The 26,252-nt window shown below is 43.9% G+C and overlaps 1 protein-coding gene across 1 annotated transcript in view; it reads left to right on the top strand.

Annotated features, from left to right (window-relative positions):
* The window catches only part of LIPC (lipase C, hepatic type), a 324,937-nt gene that overhangs the window by 239,872 nt on the left and 58,813 nt on the right, over positions 1 to 26,252 (top strand). The window contains exon 5 of the mRNA XM_075342733.1: positions 9,266 to 9,383. Coding sequence (XP_075198848.1) covers positions 9,266 to 9,383 — 118 coding nt within the window. The remainder of the gene's footprint in view (positions 1 to 9,265; positions 9,384 to 26,252) is intronic.

Below are 26,252 nucleotides of genomic sequence, written 5' to 3'. Positions count from 1 at the left end.
ATAAAAGTTACACATATACAGTATCACCACATCCAGAATGACATGATCTATAAAACTGTCACACTTTTTAATCCCTACAGTGAACACCATAAAAAAGAAATAAAAAACTTGGTAATATAAAAAAGGTTTTTCATCATACCTCCGAAGTAAAAGTGTAATAAAATGTGATAAAAGAGACAAATGTAAATAAAAATTATACCGTTGAAACCATCATCATATCCTTCAAAAAACAAGCTCCCTTACAGCTCCATCAGTAGAAAAATAAAAAAGCTACAGCTCTCAGAATATAACAATGAAAAAATAATACTTTTTTATAAAATAGTTTTTATTGTGTAAAAGTGGCAAAATATTAAAAAATTATATGAATGTGGTATCCTTGAAATCGTACTGACTCAAAGAATAAAGCTATCCTATCAAATTTACCACACGGTAAAAGGCATAAAAAAGGAACAAACAACAAAAAAAATAACTTTTGAATTGCTGATTTTTGTTCATTTTGCATAGCAAAAATCAGAATAGAAAGCGATCAAAAAATATTTTGGGCCCAAAAATGGTACCAATACAAATGTCAACTCATCCCACAAAAAACAAGCCCTCCCATCACTCTGACGGCAGAAATATACAAATATTATAGCTCTCAAAATAAAGTGATGTAAAAACTTTTCTTTTTGTAAGAGTTTTTTAGTGTGTGATAGCTGCCAAACATAAAAAAAAAAAAAAATCTGGTAACACTGTAATCGCACCTACCCTAAGAATAAAGCAGTGTAATCGCTTATATCTAACAGCTCAACTCAGATTTATCCTGCACATCTGTTAACGGAAATATAGGGAGTTTCCACATTACTGATAGCACAAAGGCTCTGGAAAAGCATTATGGCTGCCCCCAAAAGAAATCCAGTGAAATCTGTGCTCTTAAAGTTACTGTATATTGGAAAATTCTTGGTGATTGGTGCACTTTAATGTGCCAGAAATGCAAGCTTGTGAAAAGTTTTCAGCGTTCCTCCAGAAGCTTTCAATGTACCTGCGAAAAGAAATGGACGTATGTGACCAAGAGAGTCCGGAGGATGAGGAGGCAGTGAGCACCCATACCGCTAAAGAACCACTACCAGGCTCTAACGCAGAACAACTATGAAGATCACATCAAAAAAGTGATTTGCCCACAAAGAAAACTCCAGCAAGCAATCAGAAGCCTCTAGAAGGGAGAAAAAGAAGCACTATGGAGGAGAAGAAAAGGAGAGTGGTAGTCGTGGAGGGTTCCCTACTGAGAGGAACAGAAGCTGCTCTCTGCCGATTGGACATCACCTCACAAGAAGTGTCCTGTCTTCCAGGTGCCTAAATCAAGGATGTGTCTGATAGGCTATCAAGACTGTTCAGTGCTACAGACAACTACCCAAACCTACTAATACACATAAGAACAAATGACACAGTAAAAAAAGAGTAATAAAAAAACCTGGAAACTATATGCAGAGGTTTTAAAGATCTAGGCCAGAAAGGGAAGTAACTGGAAGTGCAGATCGTCTTCTCATCCATCCTCCCAGTGGATGATCATGAAACAAGAAGATTGAACAGGATTCTTCAGGTGAACAACTGGCTATGTCAATGATGCCATCAGCAACATTTTGCTTTTCTTGACCATGGAGTGAATTACCTGTATGATAGACTCCTTGCTAGGGATGGGGTGTGTGCCGCCCCCGTGGAATCAGCCGAGCTGCTCGGATCCGGGTTCTCTGTGGCTCGAGGGTATCCGGACCCGGGGGTCATGCAGCCACTCGAAAGAAAGAGGGTATTTATAGTTAGAGTTCGTGACGCCACCCATGGTGTGTGGTAATTGGGAGTACCACCGCTGCCGTTGGGACTACCCGGGGTGATGGAGTGGGAGCAGCAAGGTGTTGTAACCCTCCACGGGTAGAGGGGATGCCCCGGGACTCGGTGAGTGGGTGCCGTTGGATGCAGGGGTCACTCTGGTACTCACTCAGTTCATAAGCAGACACTGACAACCTGGTCAACCACGTCTCTGGGTACTGATGCCGCTGAGGGGAGATCGTCCGGGTCCCGTCCCCAAGTGGTGTTGCCTGCCTCCTGGCACTTAGTTTGACTTCAACTTGATGGCCTGGTAGCATGAAACTAGGAGGGCCCCGCTCCCTACTATTGCTAAGTATGGGAGTTTGCTCTCAGGGCTCACGCTTGGGATTTTCTGGACCGATTTGGGTGGAAATTCCTACCCCCCTCGTTGTGCTAGTGCCCCAATTCTGGAGCGGGTGGGAACGAATCAAAAAGGCTCTGTTCTCCTCAGGTGAATTGTCGGGTTGCCTAAAGCTACTCACCGACCTAGGGTCCGTGTACCCAGTCGTGCCTTCGGTCCCAGACCAGTGATAGTGCTAGGCTACCGGCTGTCCTCCTTGACAGGTCCGAGCACCTCGCCACAATCCCCTGCATCCGGGGGTCCGACTCCTCTAGGCCCAGACCACCGTCTACAACCTAGGCAGTTACTTCAGGAGTCACCACTCCAGATTTCCTCTGAGCTCCTCTCAGCTCGAGGGCTACTTCCAACTCTCTCCCTTCAACTCCACTCCTCAACTCTCTATACTCCTCCCCTCCCCTCCCTGACCCCCCCAGGTGGACAACTCTATTCCCCTCAAGCTGTCCACTGATGTGTCAGGTGGGTGTGGTGCAGGGTGTCTCTAGGATTTGATTTGCTTTTGGAGGAAACACCACTTAAGTAGGGACCCAGAACCAAGAGGGAGGCGGAATACTGCACAAGAGGGCAGCTTGTGCAGTACCCTGTGACGACCTGATAGTCCAGGAGTGTCGCAGGTGCATCTTACAAACACAGGAAAATACATATTTGGTTGATGCCTTGCTACACTCATCAGGAGAGATTTAAACTAACACAATATGGGATGGGAAATATACGTCCAGGAAAAAGTATGCAGCTAATTAATTCTTTTGAGAACCCTGCTATTAGAAGTGGAAATAAAGAACAAAGACAAACTATGAATTTACATAGAGGAGCAAGGAAAATTAACTACAAACTATACAAGCAATGGAGTCTCAATGGAAATGCAAGTGCAAGCTTCAGAGAATGGTAAAATAGCTCTGTAGAAACTGTTTGGGTTAGAATACAATTAGAGAAGAATGGCAAGGACACTATTGTAGGTGTTGGCTATAGACCGAAGAAAAAAATTTTTTTTATTCAGCTCACCCGTATATGTATCCGCTCAGTTCAGGTGGGATGCAGGATGTCCACCGGACAGGCAGGTCCGTAGAGGCAATAGCAAGGAGAAAGGACGGGACTCAGCACCATTTCCAGGATAGCAAAAATATAAATCCAACGAAAAAAATATAAAAGTGTAGAAACTTTATTCAATGATTAAAAATCCAAGAAAAACATCATCGGTTCCATGAAAACATCATGGCTTGACGCGTTTCGGACAGTTGGAATATAGATAAGTCCTTAATCATAAACCTCGCTTATGATTAAGGACTTATCTATATTCCAACTGTCCGAAACGCGTCAAGCCATGATGTTTTCATGGAACCGATGATGTTTTTCTTGGATTTTTAATCATTGAATAAAGTTTCTACACTTTTATATTTTTTTCGTTGGATTTATATTTTTGCTATCCTGGAAATGGTGCTGAGTCCCGTCCTTTCTCCTTGCTGTTGGCTATAGACCACCTGGACAGACTGAAGATATGGATGAACTATGAACACTTTTTACTTCAGATGTCTTTGTTCTCAAAAAAGTATTACATAGTAATCATGAGAGATTTTAGTTGTTACTTCTCAAGTTGTGCCAACCGGATAAAAATGTAAAAAAAAGACGCAAAATAGGGATTAAGGCATGACAATTATACTTACCGTGTTTTAGTTCTGCTGTCACATACTGCTTCTGGTTCCACTCATTGAATCTCATGAATATTCACTGCTTCCCCCACCCACCCTCTGTGACAGCATCTGTGATTGGCTGTATTCAGACCACCCCCACCCTATATGCCGGCGTCTGTGATTGGTAGCCCTCACACTAACTGTCTGGGTCCCTGAAGTTGAGTTTAAAAATAATTTAATTATTAATAAACATGGCATAGAACCCCTCATATTTTGATACCCTGCACAGATAAAGCAGAAAGCTGGAGGCTGCAGCCCCCAGCTCTGTGCTTCATCTTGGCTGAGTATCAAAATACGAGGGACCCTACATGACTTTTTTTAAATTATTGAAATAAATAATTAAAAATGCTGCAGTGCCCCCTAGTTTAATACCCAGCCAAGAGAAAGCAGACAGATGGGGCCTGGTAGTCTCAGGCTGGGGAAGGCCATCCCCATCCTAAAAATAACAGCCTAAAGCCACCCAGAATTGGCGCAGCCATTAGATGCCACAATCTTGGCCCTGGAGTGGTAGCAATCAGGATACTACAAGGGGGTAATGACAGCTGTGATTTGTCAAAAAATCACAGCTGTCACTAATGTCTGGATTAATAATGGCCCTCTCATTACTAATTGTGTAAATAAAAATAAATGAACACAAATCACAGAGAAAAATCTTTTATGAAAAAAACCCACCCTGTTTCTCAAATTTATTAACCTCAAAACACCCTGTAGGTGTAAAGGGGGGCAGGGGGCACCTGGGGGGTTATAGTCGTGGCCTCTTCGTGCGACAGGCTGACCCCCGGCCCGGCCGTCACTATTAAGACAGGGGTGTTGTTTGTGGGGCAGAGTGTGGAAGGCAGGGGCGCAGACATTCCGGTATCTTGGCTCCCGGTCTTTCCCTTTTTCTTTCTGGTCGCAGGACGCTTCGCCACTCCCAGTAAAGAGCCACAGACAGGCAGCTGGTAAACTAAGAGACACTTTATTGAACGTAGCTTCAATTCTTCTTTACACTTTCCAGCAGACAGACACTTCAGTTACAGATTACACTTCTGGCCGGGGGACTACTTCTTTTCCTTTCTGCGGGCGTTACCCGTATACTTCTACTTCTTAGTCTATACTCGCACTCTGGCTGCTACGGGCCTTACCCGTGTACTTTCACTTCTTGGTCCAAACACTCACTCTGGCTGCTACGGGCATTACCCATGTACTTTCACTTCTTGGTCTATACACGCACTCTGGCTGCTACGGGCATTACCCGTTTACTTCTGCTCTCGTGTCTAGGCACTCTCTCTGGCTATCTGCCACGTTTCACTCCCACACTCTGCCCTGTTGCCTCGGACTTCTTCCTCTGTCTCCTCAGACTACTACTCTCACTCTGCTTCAGAGCCCTCCCTTCCCCACCTAGGCTGCCCTGCCCCCTTCCTTTCCTGTCTCTGTTCCCAGAGGGACCACTACTCCACTCTGACACCTAGTGGGGAAACCGGTAATTACTAAAACAACAAATAGCATACTATCAGTACCATTGGCCACTACACCGTGGGGCGTCCTCAGGGGGGGGGAAACATTTTCTTCACCACCAGGGGTCCGTCCACCCCTTACATAGGTCCAACGTAATCCACAGACATGGCATTCCACAACAAACCTGGCTCTGCTACAGCCTGAAATCAAAGTGCTAGTCACATTAGCAAATGTGACTGAGCTCTGCGGCGTCAGTGACACACTATTGAAGCTGCAGCTGTGAGAGCAGTGAAGCCAGTGAATTCACCTAAAGTCACAGCTGGCTGTTCCCACAGTACCCCCCAGCTGAGACCTCAGGTGCACTCACCTCATTATCATCAAACTCAAATCTGGTAATCCAGCATTGAGTTCAATGGCCCTGTATTACCGGATTATTGACTTCAATGGTGCCAGATTACCTGATTACCGGTACCATTGAAGTCAATAATCTGGTAATTTGGCATCATTGAACTCAACGCCAGATTACTGAAATGTGCATACATTTCGGTGATCTGATAATATTCCTTATATAACTGCCTATAACAGAATTTACCATGCAGTTAAAGGGGTTGTCCAGGACTTTAACATTGATAACCTACTTTTCTGATAGGATATCAATGTCTGATCAGAGGGGGTGTGACACCTGGCATCCCCACCAATCAGCTGTTCCCGATGCAAACACCGGCCGGTATTATTTAGTTGCAGAGCTGCACAGCTTTATCAATGGAATAAAGGTCACAGCCAGGTACTACGCATCCACCACCTATTGACTCGAATAAGGGGCAGATATGCAGTCTGTTATTAAAATTTCTCAGCTTGCACTACTACCCAAAACATTCCCTTAAATAATGTCATCACTTATATTTTATAAACAAAATGAGTTATATGTGATAGAATATGCTTTTAGTTCTCCTAGAATGACCTCCTTTCTGATTGTATGCTTCATAAACACAGCAAAATAAAAGCAGAATGCAAAATTGAGATTAGTCATAAAGAAAAACGATATCATTACCATATTATGATATAATGGCCGACAGGCGACAGGGATGGAGATAACAAGTGGCAGACGTGTGTGTGTCTATTTGATGTCCAGCTCAGAACCGTATTTCTTTCCTTCTGGATTGTAATGCACCTGCCAGATTTACTCTTCTCCCTTTATTTTTATAGCATTGTTACAGCAGTAGTTCAGCAGCCATATAATCAGCCTCAAGATGTTCAGCTAAGTTAACTACTCTGCCGCGTGTACTGGTGCCAGCACAAACATTTGCATTGTAAAATATAACAGTTATATTTATTTACCTTAGCTTCGGCTTCCTCATTTGCATTGGTGACTTGTCATTTTCAGAGGCTTGGAAGCAGTTTGCTCACAAAGGAAATCATAAACAGGGGAAATAATCTTGTTTATACCACGCAAGTCTACGTAGAAAGATGATGGAACGATTTTCTCTTCCCGTATAAGTAGAATATTATTACTGTATCACAGAACAGCTGGAACAGAAATACCCAAGAGAGCAGAGAGTTATTGTGCGGTAGATGTGGAGGAAACCCTTTACTGAACCTATCTGAAAATATATAAGCGAAGAGATATTATAGGAATAATCAGATGTATATTTTCATAACTGAGAGTTCAATGACTTGTATTAAAAGCATTTCATCTGCAGCCTCTGCTTTATATGGGTGTAATAATCCTTATCTATTGCTAGGGTTTGTCTAAGGCTTAAATATTGAAGACCTTTCATCAGTATAAGTCATCAATATATCTCCCACCATTTAAGTGATGTCTTGAGATATGATCTCCAGAGCCACACAACTTATTGAGCAAGAACAAGTAGCTCCTTTACTGTATAGGGGCCATTCTGAGATACGATGGCTTACAACACATTCACGCCAACCGGAGCTGCTTGAGATTGGTCACTACCCAGTGTATGGAGATGTTGTTTCAAGGTCTGTACAATAAGAACTTTCTGTGGTCAAAGCTGAAAGTATCAGCTGACAGGTTCAGTTTCAGACCCCACTGATCTATTATTCAGAAGGTAAGGTCCAGGATAGCCCCTTTATAGTAGGAAGTATATTATTACACCTATAAAACATCTCAATAAGTGGTGCAGAAACTTCATGTTTCATCAAATAGGGAGCAGATTTGCAGAATCAGGCCATGGCTACCATTCTGTTGACTGAGTTGTGAGGTTCTGCATCTCAGCACATCTGACCACCACCGGAAATATCTGATAAGGGGTAGCGAGTGTTGCACCACCACTGATCAGATATTGATGACCTATGCTAAGCAAAGGTCATCAATATAAAAGTCCTATATAACCTCTTTAATTAATAAATAGTATTACAGAAAAAATGTTAGACGTTTCAGACTCTCAATTCTTCTACATCCTAATGACATCTAATCAGGATGGAGTTATGGCGCTTTGGAAACTTTGCTATCTCTAGTGAGCAGGTTTTTACTTTTTTATTTTTGAGTAACAGTTAATAGTACACTACAATGACACATTCAAAGTGTTATGGAGGATTACAAAGGCATTGCAACCTTCTTTATAAACAGCACCACGCTTGTTCATGAGTTATTGGTATTGCAGTTCTGCTCTATCGATGTGAATACGACTGATTTGCAATATCACATTTATCCTGGGGAGAAGTATGGTATTGTTCCCGGAAGAAAATACCATGTTTTTTGTAATCATGTATGACCTTTACTCCCAACAAAATCTCATAGCATCAGGAAAAATCCAATTGCTTTTGGGAATAGTGAAAACTCTATTTACCAAACCGGCAATAAAAACCATGAACCCGGCCTTAGGGTACCTTCACACTTAGCGATGCAGCAGCGATCCGACCAGCGATCTGACCTGGTCAGGATCGCTGCTGCATCGCTACATGGTCGCTGGTGAGCTGTCAAACAGGCAGATCTCACCAGCGACCAGTGAACAGCCCCCAGCCAGCAGCGACGTGCAAGCGACGCTGCGCTTGCACGGAGCTGCCGTCTGGAAGCTGCGGAGACTGGTAACTAAGGTAAACATCGGGTATGGTTACCCGATGTTTACATTAGTTACCAGCGCACAGCTGTGTGTGCAGGGAGCAGGGAGCCGCGCACACTGAGCGCTGGCTCCTTGCTCTCCTACCATAGCTACAGTACACATCGGGTTAATTAACCCGATGTGTAATGCAGCTACATGTTCAGAGAGCAGGGAGCCGCGCACACTGCTTAGCGCTGGTTCCTTGCTCTCCTAGCTGCTGTACACATCGGGTTAATTAACCCGATGTGTAATGCAGCTACATGTTCAGAGAGCAGGGAGCCGCGCACACTGCTTAGCGCTGGTTCCTTGCTCTCCTAGCTGCTGTACACATCGGGTTAATTAACCCGATGTGTACAGCAGCTACATGTGCAGAGAGCCGGAGCCGGCAGCACAGGCAGCGTGAGAGCTGCAGAGGCTCGTAACTAAGGTAAATATCGGGTAACCACCTTGGTTACCCGATGTTTATCTTGGATACAGCTTACCTCAGCTGTCAGATGCCGGCTCCTGCTCGCTTCATTTGTCGCTCTCTCGCTGTCACACACAGCGATCTGTGTGTCACAGCGGGAGAGCGGCTTTGAAGAAAACGAACCAGGGCTGTGTGTAACGAGCAGCGATCTCGCAGCAGGGGCCAGATCGCTGCTCATTGTCACACACAGCGAGATCGCTAATGAGGTCACTGCTGCGTCACAAAAAGCGTGACTCAGCAGCGATCTCGGCAGCGAGCTCGCTGTGTGTGAAGCACCCCTTACTGTATAACTGGGGCAGCCATTCATTCTCTCCTGTTGTCATTTTAATTGTACTGCCTCCTCAATAGCACACATTGTTCTGTCCTCATCCGGTAGTTGTCTTGATTTCTAATTCATGATGTTTTCCAGTCATCCATCCAATTTCCTAGAAGTAATGTTCATTTGATTGGGTACAGCCTTGGAGCTCATGTATCAGGATTTGCTGGCACTTATGTTAACGGATCAGGCAAGATTGGAAGAATTACAGGTAATTTCTAATTATTTACTACAATCCTGCAACACAACTCATTGCAATCAAGAATTGACAAATACTCTTCACAATCTCATATTGCATTGTGTGATAAATAGCGTGCTTCCAGGAGTCACATCCAATCACCAGTACTGGTTACAGGCAAATACTAGCAATCACTCAACCAAACATAAAAAAGAAAAGCATTAAAAAAGTAGATTTAGTTTATATTACAGCACAGAACCCCAACGGTGAACAATAAACCTTCATCTTTCTCCTATAATTGCACTTTATGGTTATCTGTCTGTTTAATTATGCAGCTGTTTCGCCTGCTATGCACTTGGAAGAATAGTAGTTTTATGAAGCGCTACATAATTCTACATACTACAGTGTTTGGCTATTTTACAAGTCTTTATATATAGACCAGGATACAAAAGTGTTTTATCATCGCTTTGTTTTATTGTCTTATTTCCTGATTTTTATTTTTCTAATTTGGCTTTTCTTCAGTCAAATTAAAAAGCAAATAAATGAGGAATAAACTACTACAGAACTTAAAAAGAAGAATTTCTACAGTTTATGGAGATGACTGCACATGTACCGTCCTAAACCAGATACATAGGGATATTGATCTATATAGCAGAGACTTTTAGAAAACATTCTCCTCTATCTCCTGTAGACATCTACTCCTTGTGCCTGTGGAGGCTTAAAGGGGTTGTCCACTACTAGATATCCCCAGCTTAATCAATTTCACATGTAAATTGTCATAAAAAGTGTATACTCGCCTCCTGCAACCATGTTGGCACCCCTACTGGAGTGGTCGCTTATCAGCTGCAGTGCAATGATGTCACCATGCCGCCTACATCAGTTGGATGACTGGCTTCTGCCATCCGGGTCAATGCCGATCGGGAGGTGGCACAGTGTGGGATTGACAGAAGATTAGTGGGTTTTCTTATCTTTTTGTTTAATGGAAGTGAGATCTAAATGACAGGCATAACTACATATGGGGGCAGAAATCAAAGCACAGTGGGGTGAAGCCCAGTGGAGGAGACTGCAAAAAGAAGAAGAGCACATTGGAAAACCGTGCAAAGAGTGGGAGTAGTACAATGGATCAGAGCGCAAAGAGGGGAAGCACACTCGAGAATGTGAAAAACGGGGAGCATAATGGAATAGAGTGCAAAGGGTGGGAGCAGCACATTGAGGAACCCAAAGAGAGAACAAGCACAAAGAGGAGGACACAATGAAAAGAAGGGGCAATGTGGGGAAGGAATAATGAGGGGAGTGAGAGCAATGAGGAGAGACAGCACACAGGAGGGGAGCACAGTTGGGAAGGGACCTAACTAGATGAAGAATAAACAAAAGGAAATGATGAAATGTCCCCAGCAATTTACTGGTTGTAAATATTTATTCGGTATCTATACTCTATTCCTGGGGTGGGCAATTAATTTTCCCATGGGGCCGCATGAGAAATTGGGATGGTTTTAGAGGGCCAGACTAATATAATTAACTCGGTTCTACATTTTATATATATATATATATATATATATATATATATATATATATATATATATATATATATATTATATACACACATACATATATGTATATATATAATTTATATACACACACGCATATATATACTGTGTATATAATATATATACACATACCCACAGTATACATACATACACACACAATCCCCATATACTAAATCACTACACCCGCCACATACTACACCTGTAATATACATCCCTATACACTACACCTGTAATAAACTACACCTCTATATACTATACCACTATATACTACATCACTACACCCCTATATACACCTGTAATATACTACATCACTATATACTACACCTGTGATAACCTACATCACTAAACCCCTATATACTACACTTATATTATACTACACCTGTGATAAACTACACCGATACACCCCTATATACTACACCTGTATTATACTACACCACTACATCACTATATACACCTGTATTATACTACATCCCTATATACTACACCTGTATTATACTACACCACTACACCCCTATATACACCTGTATTATACTACACCACTACACCCCTATATACACCTGTATTATACTACACCCCTATATACACCTGTATTATACTACACCACTACATACTACACCTATATTATACTACACCACTACATCACTATATACACCTGTATTATACTACATCCCTATATACTACACCTGTATTATACTACACCACTACACCCCTATATACACCTGTATTATACTACACCCCTATATACACCTGTATTATACTACACCACTACATACTACACCTGTATTATACTACACCACTACATCACTATATACTACACCTGTAATATACTGCATCACTCACTACACCCCTATATACTACACCTGTAATATACTACACCACTACACCCCTATATACACCTGTATTATACTACACCCCTATATACACCTGTATTATACTACACCAGCACACCCCTATATACACCTGTATTATACTACACCACTACACCCATATATACACCTGTATTACACTACACCCCTATATACACCTGTATTATACTACACCACTACACCCCTATATACACCTGTATTATACTACACCATTACACCCCTATATACACCTGTATTATACTACACCACTACACCCCTATATACACCTGTATTATACTACACCATTACACCCCTATATACACCTGTATTATACTAGACCACTACACCCCTATATACACCTGTATTATACTACACACCTATATACACCTGTATTATACTACACCACTACACCCCTATATACACCTGTATTATACTACACCATTACACCCCTATATACACCTGTATTATACTACACCACTACACCCCTATATACACCTGTATTATACTACACCACTACACCCCTATATACACCTGTATTATACTACACCCCTATATATACCTGAATTATACTACACCACTACACCCCTATAAAACTACACCACTATATACTACATCCCCCCATATATCACACCTGTAAAACTACATTCCCATATACTACACCACTACACCCCAAATATTTGTCAACAGTTACCCCCCTCCCCCAGCCCCCCATTGTCCCGCAGGTTACTAGTAACCACTCACCTCTTCCTTCTTATTGTTCCCTCCTCAGGCACCTCCGTACGAGCCCCCCGCTGAGCTGCTTCTCTTACACGTGCCCAGGCTGCGCCGATGCTGTTTTCTTAGGAGCCTCTGCCACTGTTTCTCTCCGTACGGGCCCCGGCTGCTGCAGCTTCTTCTCCTGCCGGGCGGGAACTTTTCAAATGACACACGCGCGCCGTACTGACGATATCAGAGAGAAAGGTGTCGGGTAGGAAACAGAGGAGAGATTCCTGCATTCCGCTGCCTGCAATGACTGTGCGGAGCTGCAGGATCGCTCCCTGCCCGGCACGCAGCGTGTGATGAGGGCAATCTGACCAGGGGTCTCCCGGAGCCTCAGATTCCCCTCATCACTGACCGGCCAGCAAGGACGCCCTGAGCCAGGTGGGCCAGTCACAGAGAGAAGGTGGGCCGGATGAGACTTGTGGGCCGCCCCTTGCCCAGGTCTGCTCTATTCTGTACCTATACCACATATTACCATCACATAGTGGCTGAAAAATACCACATACAAGGGACAAATACTATCACACCATGACCAGACCACATATTGCCAACACGTGATGACCTAATAATATTACATACAAGGGACAAATACAACCACACCATGACCAGACAACATGATATCACCACATAGTGACCGAATAACACAATACTGATCATGAATAGAAACCCCAATAACACTAATATTACCACCATTATACACAAGAGCTCTGAATATAGTGAATAGTATTCAGGCAATTCAGAGATCAACAGTGACATACACAGGAGCTCTGTATATAGTGTATAGTGTGCTTGTACAACTAATATACTGATTTACCATTGACATCTCTAGTTGAAGTCATTCGTGTTCTCTTTTTTTCATCCGAAGCACACCGCTATCATTTCTTCCAGACAGGACTCATCTCTGCGGAAAATAACACACAGACAGCTATGGTTGATCACTTCTTCCCAACACTTCATACTAAACGGTGTCATAAAGAAAAAAAGCAACATAGTGCCATTCTGAACAGCAAGGCTATGTTCGCACATTGCATTTCCTTTATGTAAATTAAAACCTGCTTTTTACAGTACCAGCAAAAGCTATGAGAGTTCAGAAATACTAAATTGGAAAACTGCTGCATTTTTGAAAACTGTAACATGTCAATTCTTTCAGCTTTTTTGTAGCATTTTTCACCATAGAAATGTATTTCAATGATTGTGCACAAATACTGCAAATAATGCAACCATGGATTTTGCTGCTTTTTTTTAGAATTAAATTAACTTTATTAAACATGTACTGTAGACAAATGATACCTATAATCTGCACCAAAAATGTAGCAAAAAAAGTAGGAAAACCTGCTCTTTGTAAGCAGCTTCTTTACTGCCAAGAGAGCCAGTTTGGCCTGCAGAAAAAAAGCTGCAAAAAAGCAACGAGTGAACATAGCTTAACAGGACCTCCCTTTTGTCCCCCCCCCCTCCCCCATGGAAAATAGTATTCTCAGAGTAAGGGCTCACTTACATTTGCGAATAACTCAGACAGGTGCTATCTGAAGTTTTATCACATAGCACTTGTCCCAAGATTATACTCTGGGGCAGTACCAACCAGCTCTTTTTTTCTCTTGCCAATTCGGCATCAGAACAAAAATTTGCTGCATGCTGCAATTGGCAGATTATATCAGACTACGCGCACCCATACAAGTCTATACTTGCATGTGAAACATCGGACTACACTGAAGTCATCCGAGTGCAGTCCAATATACACCGAGACAGACAAGGAAGAAGATGGAAAAATTAAGCTCTTGACCTTCTCTGCACCTGTGCTCCGATTCTCACGAGGAGCACAGTAGAATGACATTCGGCTAACACTCTCTGCAGAGTTTGATCCAAGTATCATTGGCATATAGCATCCGATTCTCTCACATAAGAAAACATAAGCCAATATGACCCATTCCTGAAATATAGTAGAGCAGTGATAATGTCTCCTAATTGGCCCCTATAGTAATTACACTATGGCCCCCAAAGGTCACTATAAACTAATAATGATGTATGTCATTCATCCTGTGACCCGTTTTTAATAATGTCCCCTACCCTGTAATAATGTTAAAGAGGTTGTAGGGTCTAAAATGATTAAAATTATAAGTTTACAGCTACTCTATGTGACTGTAGACTTGTGACTCCTCCCAGGGTACGTACTATGCGCTGCGACGATTCGTTGGTGTCAGGGCCGGGAATGGCGGCCAAGTATGTGATATGCATTCTCCCGACCAAAACCCAACTAGTGGATGCAGTTAGATCAATACAAGTGTAGTCCCCTAAAGTATTAGCCATCACATAGCCCCCAATGTAAAGTATGAGCCCACACATACCCTCATATAAACAGTATGAGCCCCTCATATATCCCCACTATATACAGTATGAGCCCATAAATAGCCTCCTTATATACAGGATAAACCTCCACATAGCCCCCTATATACACACGATCATCCCTCCCACAGACTCCCTGTGCACACCATGAGCCCCCACATAGCCTCATTATTTACGGTAAGAGCCCCCACACAGCCCCTCTATACAGTATGAACCCCCACATAGCCTCTCTATATACAGTATGAGCTCCACATAGTTCCCTATAGATAGTATGTACTGACAACATAGTCTTCCATAAACCAAGACATGTGTCTAATTGGCCAGGGTCCAACACCCAGCACCTCCAACAATCAGCTATTCTTCATGCCGGTGGCAGCAGGTGAAAGGAATGGTCATTTCTGGAGCTGCTCCGTCTTATGATAGTGCCTATGGCCTGGTGTTACACATCCTCCTCCTATTGATTTGAATGGGAGGCGGATGTGCAGTACCCAGACACGGGTGCTATCAGAAGATGGGGCAGCTCCAAAACTGAGCATTTCCGGACTCCTGCTATCGCCACTGGCAGGTGTGCTGGCTGTTGGACCCCAGCCGATCAGACATTGATGACCTATTCTAAGAATAGACAAGGGAAGACAGATGATTGGTGCAACCCGTGCAAACGCACAGGCCCAAGAGGTTATGAGACCACTTCTACCTCCAAAGAGGTGGAATTGTGCATTTGAATGCTCTCTTTTGCTGCAAAGGGCCCATATATAGTTCTTGTACAGGGGCCCTTTTACTGTTTGTGTCCAGCAGTGGATTAGACCATCAATATTAAAGTAGTAGACAACCTCTTTAATGAATCTGGAATATCTTTAGGTCGTCTGTACATCTGTGCACCAGAATCAGAGATGATGTAAATTTCTGCTGTACTCCATGCCACTTTCTGGTGAAAATGATTGTGAATCTGGCAGGCTGTGATTGGCCACACCTCCCCTGCTATTCCTCACTCAATTTTTATTTTTTAAACAAGAAGCCAGCTTATAAATTCCAAAAGTGAGAAAAACTTTGTGTATCTATGAGTTGTATAAAACTGGTGATTTTTGTCAGAAGAGGAGCATTCATCAAATTTTTCATGTCAAGGTGGAAATAAATTATAGTAATGGGTGTAGAGCTGAATAAAACTTTTTTTTTTCATCTCTCTGTTGCAGAGATACTAGTGTGACGCCCCAGGGGTTGTGGGGTACTCGATCTCGGGCGTGCGGTGTGCATTGGGGAACAGTCGTGGTCGCGGCCCAGTGGTGTAGCCCTTGGGGTGCCGTCCCTCAGAAAAAGGGGTAAAAAATAAAAGTAAATGGGGAAAAATAAAAATAAAAGAGTTCTCGACTACACTACTTGCGGTGTTGCTTCAGGTCTTTTCTGTACTTTTCGCTCTTTTCTCCTCACAACTCCTCTACTGCTTCCTTCACACTCCTTGATTTCACTTCCCTTCTCTCCTGAACTGAACTCACTTCAGTCTCCTTCACTTCCTCCCACCAACTTCCCAACTGACCACTGGCCCCTCCCCCTTCAGATTGGGTGGCTACTTTCCAATCAGGCCCTTCCCTTTTACTTGTTGCTAGGCAGTCTCCCAGTCTAGTGTTGGGGTTGTGTATGTGGCCTGAGGGTGCTGATGTACTGGCCGGCACAGATATTCCGGGGTTTGGGTTTCCACGGGTTAGATTTGTGTTACCTGGTATCGCAGGGGTGCTACACTAGTAATCAAAGTTTTTGACAATTAATAACTTAAATTTAGCTAAGTCCAAGTGGGTGTTTTCTCTGGGGGCTGTAGTCTTCTTGCACCATGAGTTGCTTTCTGATAACACCCACATGGACTTAAGAAACGTTATTATTATTTATAGAGCACCATTGATTCCATGGTACTATACATGAGAAGGGTTACATATAAAATACACATATATATTACAGTAGACAGACTCATTAGGTGTCGATCTTTTGATTGCAAATATCGCTGTAATGGAAATGTGAAATTAAAACAACAAGAATGTTTTATTCTATGGTGCGACCACTATTATTATATTGTGTGTTCAGTTCAACATTAAAAATGTAGTGAAAGATCTTAAAGTGGTCATTCAGTGAAAACAAGTTATCACCTATTTTCAGGATAGTATAAAATTCTGATCAGTAGGCATCCAACTGCTGCGACCCTCACCAATTGGCAAACTGGAGAATTGTTATCCCAGTTATAAAATTGACCAGCAACGCCATTCATTCTCTAAGGCAGGGGTCTCAAACTCGGCTGGGTGTATGGGCCAAACAGAGGGAAAAAAAATAATTTGGGGGGACGCATTCTTTGCAGAACAAAGTGACATTTTTATTGGTACCATATATATATATATATATATATCTCTCAAACAAGGAAGGAAAAGGCGATCAATTGGTTCAATTGGTTTGATGGGTAAGATGGATGTTGCGAGTGTTGGAGTTCAAATCCCTAATAAACATTAAAAGAAAATCAACGGTCCCCTGCCAGATGAGGAAAATGTCATCGATGTACCGAGTCCATAAAAGGACTCGGCCCATCGACGACTCCAAATCAGACATGGGGAGGTCCCTCTCCCACAGCCCCAGGAACAAATTTGCGTACGCTGGCGCAAAAGAAGCGCCCATCGCTGTACCCTGGAGCTGGAGGTAGAAGGACCCCTTGAAAACAAAAAAATTGTGTGTAAGGGAGAACTCCAACAGTCGCAACACCAAATCAATGAATTTAGATGACAAACTACTCATACTCAAGTAAAATTTCACTGCCTCGATTCCATCAGCATGTCGGATGCTGGTATATAGGGACTCCACATCACACGATACCAAAAGTGAGTCATCACCCACATATATTCCTCTGCCCATAAAACAGTGGATAATCTATGGTATAGGCGTATTTATGCCGATCTGTATTAAAAAACATAGGCACATATGATAATATTTTTCATGTTTGGTCCATTTGCCTATTAGGTAATGGACCATTTATGATATGAATGTGTCTGTGGTGTTAACCGTATGTGTCACTGAGATATCAGCATTTGTGCACATGTAGATGTATTTATATATGCGTATATTTTTTCGGATGTCCGATACAGTAATACGGGTGTATTTTCTTTATCTATAATGCACTGTTTTGCCAGCCACTGTCTGTACATTTAAAAACATATATACATATCTTTACCTTACGACTGTGGTGATGTAATCCGTTTTTTTGCCTCTACCCTTCTACCTCTTTGCAATAATTAATAAAATATTTTTGAACCAATTGATCGCCTTTTCCTTCCTTGTTTGATATGTTTACCTTTAGCGATTTGGTTCATGTATTGTAGTCCTCTTGTGCATATATGTGGTATATTTATACATACATAGATATATTTTAGAAATATGCTGATGTTTATGCCGTTATTTACTATATATATATATATATATATATATATATATATATATATATATATATAGTGCCTACAAGTAGTATTCAACTCCCTGCAGATTTAGCAGGTTTACACATTCGGAATTAACTTGGCATTGTGACATTTGGACTGTAGATCAGCCTGGAAGTGTGAAATGCACTGCAGCAAAAAAGAATGTTATTTATTTTTTTTTTAAATTGTGAAAAGTTTATTCACAGGGTCATTTATTATTCAACCCCTCAAACCACAAGAACTCTGTTTGGTTCCCCTAAAGTATTAAGAAGTATTTCAGGCACAAAGAACAATGAGTTTCACATGTTTGGATTAATTACCGTATTTTTCGCTTTTTAAGACGCACCGGATTATAAGATGCACCCCAAATTTAAACATAAAAAAGGTAAAAAAAAAGAAAAATGGGGTCCGTCTTATACTCCGGTGTTCTCTTACCGGAGGAGGGCAGCAGTGGTGGTGAAGCGGGGTCACAGGCGCGGTGGCGTCCGTGGTGGCAGGAGCCGTGGGGTCCGTGGTGGCGGCAGCAGCGGTGGCGGGTGAGCCGTGCAGCAGGCCGGTGCAGTGAGTGTCCGTGGTCCCGGTTCAGTGGTGGCAGCGGCGGCGACTGCTCAGTGGTGGCAGCGGCGGGGACTGCTCAGTGGTGGCAGTGGCGGCGACTGCTCAGTGGTGGAGCAGACGGATGCGGTGTTTTCCCAGTGTGTCCGCGGTCCCGTTTCAAGTAATGGCGCCCGGAGCGACGCATGCGCAGATGGAGCTCTCATCCAAGGGCTCCATCTGCGCATGCGCTGACTCCCGGAGCAGCACGTGCGAAGATGGAGCTCTCATCCAAGAGCTCCACTGGCGCCATCATTTGAAAGTGGGACCGCGGACAACTGGTAACTTGCTGCACAGCCGCCCGCCCCGCACTCACAGAGTGGCAGCAAGCAGGCTGCCCGCCCACCCTGCGTGCAAGCTGCCGGGTACCTGTGCTTGCGTGCGGTGTCAGCCGGGTACCCGTGGCTGTGTGCGGGCGGCAGCCAGGTGCTGTGTGCGGGCGGCACCTGGGTGCCTGTGTGAGGGCAGCAGCCGGGTGCCTGTGTGAGGGCAGCAGCCGGCTGCCGCCCGCACACAGCACCCGGCTGCCACCCGCACACAGCCATGGGTACCTGGCTGCCACTGCACACAAGCACAGGTACCCGGCTGCCGACCCCACACAGCACCCGGCTGCTGCCCGCACACAGCCACAGGTACCCGGCTGCCACCGCACGCAAGCACAGGTACCCGGCCGCTTGCATGCAGCCACAGGCACCCGGCCGCCCGATCGCCTCAGACAGGAACCCCCCCCAGGTACCGCTATATAAGACGCACCCCCCATTTTCCTCCCAAATTTTTGGGAGGAAAAGTGTGTCTTATAAAGCGAAAAATACGATATCTCTTTTTCCAGCCTTTTCTGACTAATTAAGACCCTCCCCAAACTTGTGAACAGCACTCATACTTGGTCAACATGGGAAAGACAAAGGAGCATTCCAAGGCCATCAGAGACAAGATCGTGGAGGGTCACAAGGCTGGCAAGGGGTACAAAACCCTTTCCAATGAGTTGGGCCTACCTGTCTCCACTGTTGGGAGCATCATCCGGAAGTGGAAGGCTTATGGAACTACTGTTAGCCTTCCACGGCCTGGACAGCCTTTGAAAGTTTCCACCCGTGCTGAGGCCAGGCTTGTCCGAAGAGTCAAGGCTAACCCAAGGACAACAAGGAAGGAGCTCTGGGAAGATCTCATGGCAGTGGGGACATTGGTTTCAGTCAATACCATAAGTAACGTACTCCACCGCAATGGTCTCCGTTCCAGACGAGCCCGTAAGGTACCTTTACTTTCAAAGCATCATGTCAAGGCTTGTCTACAGTTTGCTCATGATCACTTGGAGGACTCTGAGACAGACTGGTTCAAGGTTCTCTGGTCTGATGAGACCAAGATCGAGATCTTTGGTGCCAACCACACACGTGACGTTTGGAGACTGGATGGCACTGCATACGACCCCAAGAATACCATCCCTACAGTCAAGCATGGTGGTGGCAGCATCATGTGTGGGGCTCTCTCAGCCAAGGGGCCTGGCTATCTGATCCGCATCCATGGGAAGATGGATAGCACGTCCTACCTGGAGATTTTGGCCAAGAACCTCCGCTCCTCCATCAAGGATCTTAAGATGGGTCGTCATTTCATCTTCCAACAAGACAACGACCCAAAGCACACAGCCAAGAAAACCAAGGCCTGGTTCAAGAGGGAAAAAATCAAGGTGTTGCAGTGGCCTAGTCAGTCTCCTGACCTTAACCCAATTGAAAACTTGTGGAAGGAACTCAAGATTAAAGTCCACATGAGACACCCAAAGAACCTAGATAACTTGGAGAAGATCTGCATGGAGGAGTGGGCCAAGATAACTCCAGAGCACTGTGCCGGCCTGATCAGGTCTTATAAAAGACGATTATTAGCTGTAATTGCAAACAAGCGTTATTCCACAAAATATTAAACCTAGGGATTGAATAATAATTGACCCACACTTTTATGTTGAAAATTTATTAAAATTTAACTGAGCAACATAACTTGTTGGTTTGTAAGATTTATGCATCTGTTAATAAATCCTGCTCTTGTTTGAAGTTTGCAGGCTCTAACTTATTTGCATCTTATCAAACCTGCTAAATATGCAGGGGGTTGAAGACTACTTGTAGGCACTGTACATATTTTTTTTTTTTTACACATCTTTGGATCACTGATTTTGAACATTTTTCACTTGTTTATTATAACAAATGTGCATATTCTTTGTTTAAATATAAAAAAAATAATTTTGATGGTAAAAAAAAATGTCATGCCTTATTTTGAGTTTTTTGGGGGTTTTTTTTACATTTTATCCCTTTCTTGTAACTAATAGTGTTACAATTACCACTATATAGAAATTTTGGTCAACATCTTTTAGTAATGTTCCCCATCTTGTTGTAATGTGCCCATCCTTGTCACCTTGTAGTGTTGTGCCCCATCCTAGTCCCCATCCTACAGTAATGTGCACATCCTAGTCCCGATTATACAGTAATGTACTGATCCTTGTCCCCATCCTATAGTAATGTTTTCCATCCTTGTCCCCATCTTGTAGTAATGTCTCTCATCCTTGTCCCCCTCCTATAGTAGTATTTCCCATCCTTTGTCCCGATCTTGTAGTAATGTGTCTCATCCTTGTCCCCATCTTGTAGTACTGTGTCTCATCCTTGTCCCCATCTTATCGTAATATGCTCATCCTGTAGTAATGTGTCTCATTCTTGTCCCCAACCTATAGTAATGTGCCCCTCCTGTAGTAATGTGTCCATCCTTGTCCCCATCCTATTGTAATGGCCCCATCTTATAGTAATATTTTCCCATCCTTTTTCCCCTTGTAGCAATTTCCCTATCCTGTGGTATTGTCCTCATCATATAGTTGTCCCATTCTGTAGCAATGTGCCCATCCTACAGTAATGTCCCCATCCTATAGTAATGTGCCAACCTTGTCCCCATCGTATTGTAATGGCCCCATCCTATAGTAATGTCCCCATCCTATAGTAATGTGCCAACCTTGTCCCCATCCTATAGTAATGTCCCCATCCAATAGTAATGTCCCCATCCTATAGTAATGTGCCAACCTTGTCCCCATCCTATTGTAATGGCCCCATCCTATAGTAATGTCCACATCCTATAGTAATGTGCCAACCTTGTCCCCATCCTATAGTAATGTCCCCATCCTATAGTAATGTGCCAACCTTATCCCCATCCTATAGTAATGTCCCCATCCTATAGTAATGTCCCCATCCTATAGTAATGTGCCAACCTTGTCCCCATCCTATAGTAATGTCCCCATCCTATAGTAATGTCCCCATCCTATAGTAATATGCCAACCTTGTCCCCATCCTATTGTAATGGCCCCATCCTATAGAAATGTGCCCATTCTATAGTAATGTTCCCATCCTATAATAATGTTCCAACCTTGTCCCCATCCTGTTGTAATGGCCCCATCCTATAGTAATGTGCCAACCTTGTCCCCATCCTATTGTAATGGCCCCATCCTATAGTAATGTCCCCATCCTATAGCAATGTCCCCATCCTATAGTAATGTCCCCATACTATAGTAATATCCTCATCCTATAGTAATGTGCCAACCTTGTCACCATCCTGTAGCAATGTCCTCATCATATAGTAATGTACCCATCCTATAGTAATGTCACCAGCCTTGTCCCCATCCTATAGTAATGTGCCCATCCTACAGCAATGTCCGCATCCTATAGTAATGTGCCAACCTTATCCCCATCCCATTGTAATGGCCCTTGTAGCAATTTTCCCCTTGTAGCAATTTCCCTATCCTGTGGTATTGTCCTCATCATATAGTTGTCCCATTCTGTAGCAATGTGCCCATCCTACAGTAATGTCCCCATCCTATAGTAATGTGCCAACCTTGTCCCCATCGTATTGTAATGGCCCCATCCTATAGTAATGTGCCAACCTTGTCCCCATCCTATAGTAATGTCCCCATCCAATAGTAATGTCCCCATCCTATAGTAATGTGCCAACCTTGTCCCCATCCTATTGTAATGGCCCCATCCTATAGTAATGTCCACACCCTATAGTAATGTGCCAACCTTGTCCCCATCCTATAGTAATGTCCCCATCCTATAGTAATGTGCCAACCTTGTCCCCATCCTATAGTAATGTCCCCATCCTATAGTAATGTCCCCATCCTATAGTAATGTGCCAACCTTGTCCCCATCCTATAGTAATGTCCCCATCCTATAGTAATATGCCAACCTTGTCCCCATCCTATTGTAATGGCCCCATCCTATAGAAATGTGCCCATTCTATAGTAATGTTCCCATCCTATAATAATGTTCCAACCTTGTCCCCATCCTGTTGTAATGGCCCCATCCTATAGTAATGTGCCAACCTTGTCCCCATCCTATAGTAATGTCCCCATCCTATAGTAATATGCCAACCTTGTCCCCATCCTATTGTAATGGCCCCATCCTATAGAAATGTGCCCATTCTATAGTAATGTTCCCATCCTATAATAATGTTCCAACCTTGTCCCCATCCTGTTGTAATGGCCCCATCCTATAGTAATGTGCCAATCTTGTCCCCATCCTATTGTAATGGCCCCATCCTATAGTAATGTCCCCATCCTATAGCAATGTCCCCATCCTATAGTAATGTCCCCATACTATAGTAATATCCTCATCCTATAGTAATGTGCCAACCTTGTCACCATCCTGTAGCAATGTCCTCATCATATAGTAATGTACCCATCCTATAGTAATGTCACCAGCCTTGTCCCCATCCTATAGTAATGTGCCCATCCTACAGTAATGTCCGCATCCTATAGTAATGTGCCAACCTTATCCCCATCCTATTGTAATGGCTCTATCCTATAGTAATGTCCCCATCCTATAGTAATGTGCCAACCTTGTCCCCATCCTATAGCAATGTCCCCATCCTATAGTAATGTCCCCATCCTATAGTAATGTCACCAGCCTTGTCCCCATCCTATAGTAATGTGCCCATCCTACAGTAATGTCCCCATCCTATAGTAATGTGCCAACCTTATCCCCATCCTATAGCAATGTCCCCATCCTATAGCAATGTCCCCATCCTATAGCAATGTCCCCATCCTATAGTAATGTCCCCATCCCATAGTAATGTCACCAGCCTTGTCCGCATCAATTTTTTGCCAAAAATCTCAAATTTATAATAAGTACAGTTGGAATTTTTAGTGCTGTAGTGCACATTTAGTACTAGCTTTTTTGTTTTTTCTTCATTGAATTGGTCGGTGGCTGACCCCCACCTTGCTATGCACCCCAATTTGGGATGTATTCCACCTGTCTAGATTTTGGCGATTGGTGACTGTTCACATTCAATCATCAGGCCCTGTCCACAGGCTATTTACTTCATGCAGCATTTGCTTGGACCTGTCCCGCCCACAGCCATGATTCAGTAATGGGTACGGGACTGAAATAGACCAGGTGAGTGCTGCTAAGAGCAGTTCTACTATTTCATATGTGAGGCCGTTTGGCACATTTTATAAAAATATTTTAGTGTTAGGACTGCCCCAAATGAGATTTGCCGTGGAGTGGCGGGGTGGCTCACAAAATTGCAATTTTTTGCCAAAAATTTCAAATTTATAATAAGTACAGTTGGAAATTTTAGTGCTGTAGTGCACATTTAGTGCTAGCTTTTTTGTTTTTTCTTGTCCCCATCCTGTAGCAATGTCCTCATCATATAGTAATGTACCCATCCTATAGTAATGTCACCAGCCTTGTCCCCATCCTATAGTAATGTGCCCATCCTACAGTAATGTCCCCATCCTATAGTAATGTGCCAACCTTATCCCCATCCTATTGTAATGGCCCTATCCTATAGTAGTGTCCCCATCCTATAGTAATGTGCCAACCTTGTCCCCATCCTATAGCAATGTCCCCATCCTATAGTAATATCCCCATCCTATAGTAATGTCACCAGCCTTGTCCCCATCCTTTTGTAATGTGCCCATCCTACAGTAATGTCCCAAGCCTTATCCTATCTTATAGTAATGTTTCCCATCCTTGTCCCCCGTGTAGTAATGTCCCTAACCTGTAGTACTGTCCCCATTCTATAGTAATGTCCCCACCCAATAGAATTGTGCCCATCCTTGTAATCATCCTATAGTAATGTGCCCACCTTGTAATGTCCCCATCCTTTAGTAATGTCCCCATTCTGTAGTAATGGGTCAAGGGGAGGCAGTGGCTATAACTTACCGATCGCTCTCCAGTCCTCAGCTTCCACAGACGCCGGAGTGAAGCTGAGGGGAGTAGTCTCCGGCCCCAGATCCATAGTGATTGGAGAGATCGGTCACAAGGCCGGTCTCTCCAATCAGAGCTGGGGGCGGGTGAAACAGCGATCACCCAGCTCCAGCCAATGATCAGTGCTACAGCTGCACTGATCATGGCTGGATTTCAATGTTTCAGCCATTTTCAATGGCTGAAATATTACAGTGGCTGTGATTGGCTGAGCGGCATTCGTCAGCCAATCACAGCCTCCGTAGGTCCGGGGAGGAGACACCACCCCTCCTGAGGTCAGGCAGAGGTCCCCTCCTCCCCGAATCTAAGGTACTTGCAAAGCGATCGCAGCCACCGGGGCTTCGGGGCTGCGATTTCGCCATGACGTACTGGGTACGTCATGGGTGCTTAAGTACCAGGGAGACATGATGTACCCAGTACGTCATAGGTCGCTAAGGGGTTAATGTGCCGTTCTTCACATACACACACAAAAAAAACCACACTATTTTTCTCACCTGTCCCGCGTTCCCTCGTCTGCCTCATCTCTGCTTCTTGCTGTGTGCAGGCCCGTGCCCCCGGTGACTATCGCGGCCGGTGCAGAGGCAGCGGTCCCTGTCAGCGCTTTATGTTATGGACTCTGAGGGCAGCGCCGGCAAAATAGTCATCTGACATAAAGCGCAGACAGTGGCTGCGGCCCCTGCACCAGCCACGATAGTGAACAGGGGCACGGGCCTGGGGGCCGCACGAAGCAGCCTGAGGGGCCGCATGTGGCCCACGGGCCGCGTGTTTGAGACCTCTGCTCTAAGGGGTGCCAGAAAAGCTAAGTGCCGCGCTTGGCAGTCCCATTTGGAATGAATGGTGGGGCGAGTGTGTATGCGCATCTGACGCTCCATTCTAACTGGAATAAAGGTTACCTGATCTGCCAATCAGTGCAGGTTCCAGGAGTGAAAAAGATAATAATTTACTTTCAGAGGAGGATCCTTTAATTAATTTCCTCTGGAATCTCACAATCAGAGGGTCAGATGCTTTTATTAAGTTTTACATATAAGAGTATAGGGTACTTTACACGCTGCGATATCGGTACCGATATCGCTAGCGAGCATACCCACCCCCGTCAGTTGTGCGTCACGGGAAAATCGCTGCCTGTGGCGCACAACATCACTAACACCCGTCA

Source organism: Anomaloglossus baeobatrachus, chromosome 4, assembly GCF_048569485.1.
Source record: "Anomaloglossus baeobatrachus isolate aAnoBae1 chromosome 4, aAnoBae1.hap1, whole genome shotgun sequence".
Lineage (NCBI taxonomy): Eukaryota > Metazoa > Chordata > Amphibia > Anura > Aromobatidae > Anomaloglossus > Anomaloglossus baeobatrachus.
This window is presented reverse-complemented; position numbering and strand designations above follow the sequence as displayed.